This window comes from Physeter macrocephalus, chromosome 3, assembly GCF_002837175.3.
Source record: "Physeter macrocephalus isolate SW-GA chromosome 3, ASM283717v5, whole genome shotgun sequence".
Taxonomy (NCBI): Eukaryota; Metazoa; Chordata; class Mammalia; order Artiodactyla; family Physeteridae; genus Physeter; species Physeter macrocephalus.
The window spans coordinates 14,761,748-14,771,361 of record NC_041216.1 but is presented as its reverse complement, the minus strand read 5'-3'; the positions used below and the strand labels follow the sequence as shown (position 1 = coordinate 14,771,361).

At 47.8% G+C, this 9,614-nt stretch overlaps 1 protein-coding gene across 2 annotated transcripts in view; it reads right to left on the bottom strand.

Moving 5' to 3' along the window:
* Positions 1-2,801: 2,801 nt before the first annotated feature.
* Positions 2,802-9,614, bottom strand: part of TRIM63 (tripartite motif containing 63) — a 13,139-nt gene continuing 6,326 nt past the window's right edge. For both annotated transcript variants that reach the window (XM_028487609.2, XM_028487612.2), the window contains exons 5-9: positions 9,061-9,294; positions 8,269-8,291; positions 7,804-7,928; positions 5,483-5,554; positions 2,802-4,201 (exon numbers count right to left, since the gene is read on the bottom strand). In XM_028487609.2, the coding sequence (XP_028343410.1) occupies positions 4,191-4,201; positions 5,483-5,554; positions 7,804-7,928; positions 8,269-8,291; positions 9,061-9,294 (465 nt within the window). In that variant the 3' untranslated portion in view covers positions 2,802-4,190. The remainder of the gene's footprint in view (positions 4,202-5,482; positions 5,555-7,803; positions 7,929-8,268; positions 8,292-9,060; positions 9,295-9,614) is intronic.

Sequence of the window (9,614 nt, the reverse complement as noted above, 5' to 3'; positions counted from 1 at the left end):
GCCTCTCACTGTTGTGGCCTCTCCCGTTGCGGAGCACAGGCTCCGGACGTGCAGGCTCAGCGGCCATGGCTCACGGGCCCAGCCGCTCCGCGGCACGTGGGATCTTCCCGGACCGGGGCATGAACCCGTGTCCCCTTCATCGGCAGGCGGACTCTCAACCACTGCGCGACCAGGGAAGCCCTAACTCACAACTTTTGTGTTGTGCATTTTTATTTTGGTCAACACCTACATTCCACAATGAATCTGACTCTGTAGGTCTGGGGAGGGGGTCTGGGAACCTATATTTTTTAAACTTCTGAGTTTAATGCTATTGTGAAATTATTGTTCATTTTTTTATGGTATAAATGGTTACGATTTTGAAAAGAACCTTTATCTAAAGTATTGAAGGATAAAAGGGCATGATATCTGGGATTTGCCTTAAAATAATCCCAGTGTGGGGAGGGAGTGATGATGGAGAAGAAACAAGTGTCTGTAACTGTTGACACTGAGTGATGAGTATGGAGGGTATGTTATAATATTCCCTCTACTTTTCCATAAGTTTGAAATTTCCCAGAATTAAAGGTTTAGGGAAAAATAAACCTCTGGTGATTCTAATGCAGCAGCCTATGGAACCGTATTCAAGATGCATGGAATAACCCTCTGAAACCAGTTTCCTTGCAGCATGATCTTAAAAGAAACTTGTTGATCAAGAACCCTTCATACCACCCTTAAGTGTTCTGGTTTGTGAGAGCCCTTTGTGTGGCAAAGTAGAGATTCCCTTATCTGCAAAGAACAGGTATCTCACTGGAATTCAAATTTCTGACTACAGAGCCGTGACTGCCCTCCATCCTCCCTCTGATAAGTGACAGGATAGTGGATGGACATGCCTATCTCACATGTGATCAAGTCATCTGGAGAAGAAATCTGGAGACAGAATGTGGACAGGTTGTAATCCTGATTCTTGTGATTTCAAGGTGATGAAAGCTTCTAACTTTCTGGCCTCAAATTCCTTCAGTCTTCTATAGGAGGATAATTTAGGACTATGAAGAAAAGCAAGTGTGTGATTGTTAAAAAAAAAGGATAGTGGTGGGACCTCCCTGGTGGTCTAGTGGAAAAACAAAAATAGGATAGTGGCTACCTCCAAGCAGGAGGAGGGAGACCCGTGACGCGTTTCTTGGGTTTGATAGCGTTCTTTTCCTTTTTCTTTTTTTTTTGGCTGCGCTGCACAGCATGGGGGATATTAGTTCCCCAACCAGGGATCAAACCCGTGCCCCCTGCAGTGGAAGCGAGGAGTCTTAACCACTGGACTGCCAGGGAAGTCCCTATTCTTTTTTTTTTTTTTAGCTGAAGTATAATTGATTTACAGTGTTTCGGATGTACAGCAAAGTGATTCAGTTAAACATATAATGTTCCTTTTCTTGACCTGCTAAGTAACAGCATAGGATTTCACTACAGTAGTTTATTTAACTCTAAAATTAGTTCTGTGCACTTGTGTGTATGTAATATGTCACACATTTTTTAAAAAAAACATTTAAGCTTCAGAATTTAAGGACTAGAAATGAAAGCAAAATCTGATTAACTGAAATTCAAAGTTAAGGACTGAGTTAACCTTGGAAAAACTCCCAGAAGTGAAAATGGGCAGAGGTGTGAGGGTTTAAAACATTTTTGTAAAGTGAATTCCATAGAATGCTAGTTCTGGAGGATGTCATGTGAATGAATAAGTTGGGAAATGCTGGGTTATATAGTCAATCCACCAAGAAATATTAAGAGCTTTAAAGATCAGGTGGTATTCCAAACACCGTGAACACGATGGACCAGTAATTTGTCTAAAGTTAAACAGCTTTCATTATGGCAGGACTGCTCAGAGCCCTTAAGTTGCTACTGAGTTCTGAATGTCGAAAAGTTGGGACAGACTCTGTAGTGTTCCTCAGATTTCTAAATCCGAGGTGTCTCAGACCCAGTTAACGCACCACCTCAGATTCGCTCAGCTGCACCTCTCTCCTCGCCCCTCGGCCCCTTGTTCATGGAGAGCCTGGATGCTACTTCAGCCGCGGTCATCGCCCCATCCGCTAGCACGGGTGGCTGTCTTGGCCTTCCCTGGAGTAAATCTGAGCTCCAGTAGAACCTCCATGGTGACCACTGCGTCGGGGGCAGCAGTAGCTCTAGCACCCGTGCCGTTAGCCCTGACAGGTTTTTGTTTTGTTTTGTTTTTTTCTTTTTTGTAATGTGAGTGTCCGACTTGAGCTTTGACTGCCATCCAATTCAAAAGAGGCAACCACTTCAGGGCTATCTCTAATAAACACCTTGCCAGCCACAACACTAGATAAAGAGCCAGGCCTTGTCTCCCCACTGAGGCTCCTTTGTTTTGGAGATCTTAGTTGATTTTGCTAACTGACCATTTGAGCCATTCGCTTTTTTTCCTCTTCCCACGCTTTAAATTCCCTCTCTTATGTTCTAAATTCACCAATAAAGAGTGAGGCTTTTGGGCTTCCCTGGTGGCGCAGTGGTTGAGAGTCCCCCTGCCGATGCAGGGGACATGGGTTCGTGCCCCGGTCTGGGAAGATCCCACATGCCGTGGAGCGTCTGGGCCCGTGAGCCATGGCCTCTGAGCCTGCGCGTCCGGAGCCTGTGCTCCGCAACGGGAGACGCCACAGCAGTGAGAGGCCACAACAGTGAGAGGCCCGCAAAAAGAATGAGCCTTTGAAACCCTAGGCCCCACCCTAGACCCCAATAAAAGTGGAACCCAGGCTCTTGCTTTCTCCCTCCCTCTCTCCACCCTCGAACTCACTGCATGGCCCCAGGAATGCTATGTAATTTGCAGATCTTGTAAATAATAAACCTTTATTTTTTCAGAATTTCCTGATGGTTAGTACTTAAGGGCATCTTGAAATCATAATAAGAACTACAAGGGCCAGTCTGACCACAACATTGGTTGCTGATAGGCTGAGACTGACACAAAACACACACCCAACCCCACTGGCCCCTGGAGGCTCTGCTCCACCCACCACCTGCAGGGTCAGCTGACAGGTGCCTTCTAGCTTCCCCCGCCGCTGCCCAAAGGGCCAAGTGATGCAGTGGAAGAGCAAGGGCATTAACTCTCCGGGAGGCAAACTCCAATCCTGGGAGATGGGAGGTGAAAGAAGCCAGCAGACAGGTCTCTCCTTTCTTCCCTCTGATGAACTGTTTGAGGCAGGCTGTTCTTTGTAACCTGCTAGAAGCATCTCCGTTGGCTGAGCAAGCAGCCAGGGGTCTCTTGGTGGAGCTGTGGCCAGCTGGGTAACGCGATATTTTGTATTTGCTTCCCTCCTTTCCTGACTTGCTTCCACTTCCCTTCACTCTGGCTGCCCTGGGAATGTAGCTGAACTAAAGTGTTTACTCTTTGCCTCGGGCTCTGTTTTCTGGAGAACCAGAAAATAAGGCATTGAACCCTTTTCTGGAGGGTCCTCTCAGGGCCAGTTTTCCACGTAGTTCTCATTGGGAAATGCGGGTTTAAAGGACAACTTCTTTGGTGGGATAGAAACCTGGGCTTGCCATCACTGTCTACTTCCTGCTGCACTCTTCCAATCAGGCCTTCTGTCCGTCTACCCTGAACTGTCCTCTCTGAAAAAAAGGCTGAATGAAACCCCAGCTCTTTTGGTAATAAATGGAAGAAAGCGCTGTGCATTTATTAAAACGACATGTAACACGAACTCAGTCGCTGTCCCTTATGTCAGGAATAGACACTGAAATACAGTACCTTATCCTTTCCTAGGTCTGTGAGTGCTATGGAGCCCCTCCCACCAAGGAGAGGAAGTGGGTGGCTGTATCAACCTGGCTTCCCTCCCTTCTTTATAACAATCGCCCGTCACACGATGACCAGGCATTATCATACAAAAGTTCTTTTACAAAAAGCACCAAATTGGCATACATATACAAGTATATACAAAAATCACATTTTAAAAATGTACAAAATATTCCATTTTGCACCAACGTAGGAAAGTATCCAGTGTGGTTGTTTCAAGCACGTTTCCAACTCTGGTTCATGACGCTGGACACAGCGGTGAGGTCCCGCTCCTAGTTCCTGCTCTCTGAGCAGAGAGAAGACACACCTCCCCATTGCCCCTCCGGGGCCCTGACCCCTCCCACCCTGGGCCTGTCACCAAGGCAACTGGGCCCATCCCCACCCTCCCCAGTCTCTCTGCATCTAGACGGTCTCTCCCTCATCCATCTCCTTACTGGTGTCCTGAAAGAAAAAGACGAAGAAACACAAGGTGAGGTAGGGACTCAGGAGGATCCAGGGCTTACCAGGATGCAGTGACAAAATTATCAGACTCCAATTCCTGCCTGGCCTCTTCCTTTTAAAATTGCAATAGAATTTAGCTGCCTAAATGCTCTGGATTTCAGATCCAATGTAAAAACTCGAGAAGGCTACTTTGTATTTTTTAGCTGGATTGGAATTTAGTTCCAATAATAACTTGAATTGAAAAATAATAACATTAGCAAACATGACATTTCTATGTGCCAGACACTGTGTTAAATGATTACCTAATTTACTCCTGATTACAGCCTAATCTTTTGAGGTCAGTACTGTTATGCCCCCTTGCATAGATGAGTAGGTCAAGACTCAGAAAAGTCGTGAACTGACCAAGAACACACCGCTAGTCCGTGGTAAAGCTGTGATTCAGAACCCAGGCCCTTAACTATACTCTGCCAGGTTGGGAAACTCATATACCTATGGGGCCAGGTGACATGAATGGGTCAAGCAGGCAGGCTGACAGTGGTGGGGCTGGGCAAACTAGCAAATGGATGTCCCATCCAAAGGAGGCAACCGCTTCCCAGAGCCAGCTCTCTGAGACTAGGGAGAAGGGCAAACCCAGCGTTGTTAGCGCTTTCCAAATTTTGACAAGGTGAAAAGCCAAAGTCTGAGTTGAACTCTTCTTTTAAAAAAAAAACAACAACAGGGCTTCCCTGGTGGCGCAGTGGTTGAGAGCCCGTCTGCCGATGCAGGGGACACGGGTTCGTGCCCCGGTCCGGGAAGATCCCACATGCCGCGGAGCGGCTGGGCCCGTGAGCCATGGCCGCTGAGCCTGCGCGTCCGGAGCCTGTGCTCAGCAAAGGGAGAGGCCACAACAGTGAGAGCCCCGCGTACAGCAAAAAAAAAAAGAACAACAAAACATCCTTTTAAAAAAATCTACTAATTTAAAAAATGTTGACAACTAATTTTTAAAATTTTGCACGTTGTGCCAAGCCTGCCTTGTGGGTTCTCTCTTTTGCCTCTGTTACGCCGTGTCACTTTCGGTTTAGGAAGGTCATTTAGACGTAAAATGGGAGCTTTTTATTATGAACAGTTTGGGGGAGTTCTCTAAGAGTAAAGGGAACTCGACTTTACCTTAATAGGTTTAAAACCCCTACAGGGAACAAGAAACATCACCCTACCGTCAAGCACAGCACTTGGCACTCAGTAGGGATCTCACGTTGCCACTGAATGAATGAATGAATGAAAGGAGGGAGACGGATTTCTCACCTTCTTCCTTCCCCTCTGTGGACTCTTCCTCTTCCTGATTTTCTTCTTCAATAAACTCCTCCTCTTCCTCACCTGTGTGTGACAAAGAACAATTGCATTAGGTTGGGGCTGGTGTCTCAGAGGAGAGGCTCAAAGGAGATCCAGGCTGGAGACAGCACTCGTTCGTTCCACAACCAGTCGGGGTCAAATTTGGCCACGCGGTGACATCACTGGCCCAGGAGGTGATGGGCTTGTGTCCTCCTTCCCCAACCTCCTCCTTTCTTCCCACACCCTTCCAAGCGAGGGAGGCTCAAGACCTCTTTTCCAGTAGCAGCAGCATCTGTCACTTGATCTGCCTGCGACTAGAGGGACCTTTGGGGAAGCACTGTGTACCGCTGCACATTTCTTAGACAGATCAACTCTACCTGGGGAAAATGGGACAAAAACGCCTTGATTCTCAGGGATCAGAGTCCTTATTCTGAAGGAATCTGCTCAGCCTTTGAAATCTGCTTGCCTAGCACTCCTTCTTCAGTTTTCCGCATTCCTTAGCCTACAGAGACGTGGATGTGGGGCGTGGAGCCCTTCTGGGGCCATCTGCTCCTCAGTTGTCTGAAACTGAGCCTCAGACAGTGACTGTGCCGCAACCTTTGTACTCACTCTCCCATCCTGGGGTATTGCCTTCAAGCGCTACTCACAGGGAATGTGCCCCTTCCCCACCCCCTCTCTCAAGCCACTTCCTTAAGCCTTTGGGGGCCCTGAGGCGTCACTACAGACTCAGAGCATTTGCCAAGAGTATCTGGGGAGAGGCTCGAAAGAGTTAATTCCTCCAACTGACAATTGGGATCTGTGCATAACCCAGGGAACGGTTTTGTGGCGGTTTAACCATTATCACAATTAACTACTCATAGCAGCATTTGCTGAGAACTTACTATGTGCCAAGTGCTTCCTTGTGCTAAGGACTGTACACGAACTGCCTCATAAAATCCCCAGAAGGCCCTCGGTGGAATCTGCGCGGGGTTACTTGCTGGTATGTGGCCTCTGCAAGTCTCTCACCTTTCCTTGGTTTTATTGCCTCAGTTACAAAATGGAGATGACAAGAGAACTACCTCTTAAAGTTGTTGTATTAAACAACAAAATTCACGTCTAGGGCTCAGTGCCCGGATAGAGAAAGTGCTCAATAAATGGTAGCTGTGGGTACTCTCCCCATTTATCCATGAGGACACGGAGGCTCAGGGAGATTACTGAAGGCAGTGTAGATAGTCACAATGTCGGACTGTTCACATAGTATGATCCACTCTTGAATATCTTAGCTTAGGGAGGGTGACAGGGGAGCAGATGCTGTACAGCAGTGGATACACCCAAGTCTGTTGACATCTCAGCTTTGGGATGCATTTTGTCCTTACCCAAGAATAGGGTATATTGGGGCTTCTGGGAATAGATTTAACACATCAGAGTCTGAAAGCTTGCGGGAGAGCAGATGCAGGAGGTGCCAAGAAGCTTTTCTCTTTCTCTTGCCAGCCCACTCACAGTTCTTCCCTGTTCCTGAACAACCTCTACCCCCCTTTCTTTCTCTCAGCAGATCACTGGAGCATCACCTCTCAGACAAATGCAACATTCAGTAGAATTGGATCCGCCCTCTCTTTCTTCGTTGCTAACTAGCTATCTTTCAACTGTGTAACCTTGAGCAAACTATCAAAATCTTTGCTCTCCATCTGGTTGCCTCATTTTCTCTTATTATTTTTCCTTTATTATTGTTATGGTTATATTGTTACAATTATTATATATGTACGTTATGGAAGAGTAATCACAAACAGAAGCAAGGACAGAATATAGATAAATTAAGGTGCCTGAGTATCCGCGATTATAGCAGTAAGAAGCTGAAGCCAAGATTAGCTTTAGGCAATAACTAGTATATGTCTAGCATCTTACAAAGGCTTCTGAAGCAATATCTTATTTGTTGCAACAGCATTATTCGGTGGTCATTATCAGTAGGCCCATTTGTTACCTAAGTTTAAAGTTAGGAAATGAAGCTTCTAACTTCAGAGGTGGAGGGAGCCTCCAAAAGGCCGCACAGATAAGAAGTGGTAGAACCGGATTTGACCTTAGGTCTGCCTGACTCCAGTTGCCAAGCTCTTTCTATTGCCCCTGGTTCCTCCCTATAGCAGATCCATACATAATTAAGTGAGCAACAATTATGTACCAGGCACTGTGGTGGGCTCTGGGCTCATCCAGAAGTTGGCTGTATGAATTTAACTGATATCTGGCCGTCTTTGCTAGTGTATCTGCCTCTATGTGGGGCTCAGTGGGAGGGAAGCTGATTTGGGGGGGAAATAGCCCCTTACCTGTCCCAAAGTCGATGGCCCTCAGGGTGTCTGCTATGTGCTCCACGTCCAAAGTAAAGTAGTCCATGTTTTCAAAGCCCTGCTCTATCTTCCCCAGCTGGCAACCCTTGGACGCTTCCACAATGCTGTAGGGGAGAGAGAAAAAGGGGTGGGCTGGGAGCACAGTGAGATCCCTGGCCTCAGAGAAGGAAGGAGCTGTTTTAGCCCGAACTTATACCAGTGCGTGCGCTTGTGCCCGCACCCAGGCCTTGCACCCAGTGACTCCCCCGGGACGATGGAGCATTTCCCCTCCAGTCACAAGCAGAATGGATGGTCCAAGAAAGCAGGGGTGCAAAGGCCAGGAAAGCTATCCTGGGGTGAGACCCTCCCAGTAGACCTAGCGCAAAAGAGGAGGCCCTCTGGACAGAAGTCAGAGGCCCTGAAGGGAGCTGGGGCCTTGGATCATAGCCCTGGCGAGACACTGACCTTCTGATGAGTTGCTTGGCACTCTGTGGGGGAAAAGAAAGAGCAAAGGGTTAGGACTGCAGAAAGGGTAGCGCCAGGAAATCAGCAAACCCAGTGACTGGGCTCTGCAGATGGGCACTCGGTGCCATTCCCTAGCCCAGTTGTGACCCGCTCCTCAGCTTCAGCAGAACAGAACTTGGATTTTCCCTCTGTCCATCGTCTGCACACATCTTGCTCATCATCCTAGGACCCTCCCATTGTCCTGGCACGAAGCTTGGATTCCAGGAGTGTCAGTCTAAACCCTCTTAAACTCTGAAATCTTCAAGATGAGAAGGATACCTAATCACCTTTTTATACCCAATGTATAGCACAAAGCCTGGCCCACAGTAAGTGCTTAGGAAATTTTTGTTGAACTTTACTCTTCCTTCACAAAATCTTATAGCTGATCCTTTTATGTCTCCCCCAAGAAGCTCTTCTAGGGTAGGGCTGTGTCTCGTTCATCTGTGTCTCCACCTCAGTGGCTGGCCTATGGCAGGTGCTCAATTTATAGTCTCTACGTGGACACTGTATTTTGCCGCTGGCAAAGCCATTTCACAAACATCCTTTTATGTGATCCTCATAAAATCAGTTAAGAGGAAAGAAGGTAGGAACTGTTTGTTACATGCTCACTTTACAGACGAGAAAACTGAAGCTTGGAGAGCATTAAATGACTTGCCCAAGGGCACATTCTTTGGTGATCAGTGATGGAGCAAGACTTGACCCTCAGACGGAGTTGTTGAGCTGAAGTGCCCACACCCTCCCAGTCCTGCTCACCGACAGGAAGATGGCCCCGCCAGGCTCGTCCAGGGACTGGAAGGCTGTCTCCACCAGCTTGGTGGACTTCTCCAGTTGCTCCCGGTATTGCTGGATGAGGGCCTCGTGGAAGCTGAGCTTCTCTTCCTGCTCCCGCGTGATCCGCTGCAGCAGTTCACTCTTCTTCTCGTCCAGGATGGCGTACAGCACATCGAACTTCTGGCTCAGCTCTTCCTTCACCTTGTGACTGTTCTCCTGGGGACAGAAATCTTGGAGTCACATCCTGCAGGCCCTCCTTCCTATCCCCAACGCTTCCTTCTTGGGATGGGCGTGCTAGGAACAGAAAGTCTGAAGCTGGGAGAGATTTACTGCACCCCCATTTTACAGGACACGAAATGAAGCCTTAGCAAGAAGAAAGCATTTGCTAAGGTTTCCTAGCCACTTAGTACACCGGTAACATTTGGAGGCTGGTGTCATAAAGAAAGCTACACCTTTCCTCAAAAGTAGAGACTCTGGGCTTCCCTGGTGGCGCAGTGGTTGAGAGTCCGCCTGCCGATGCAGGGGACGCGGGTTTG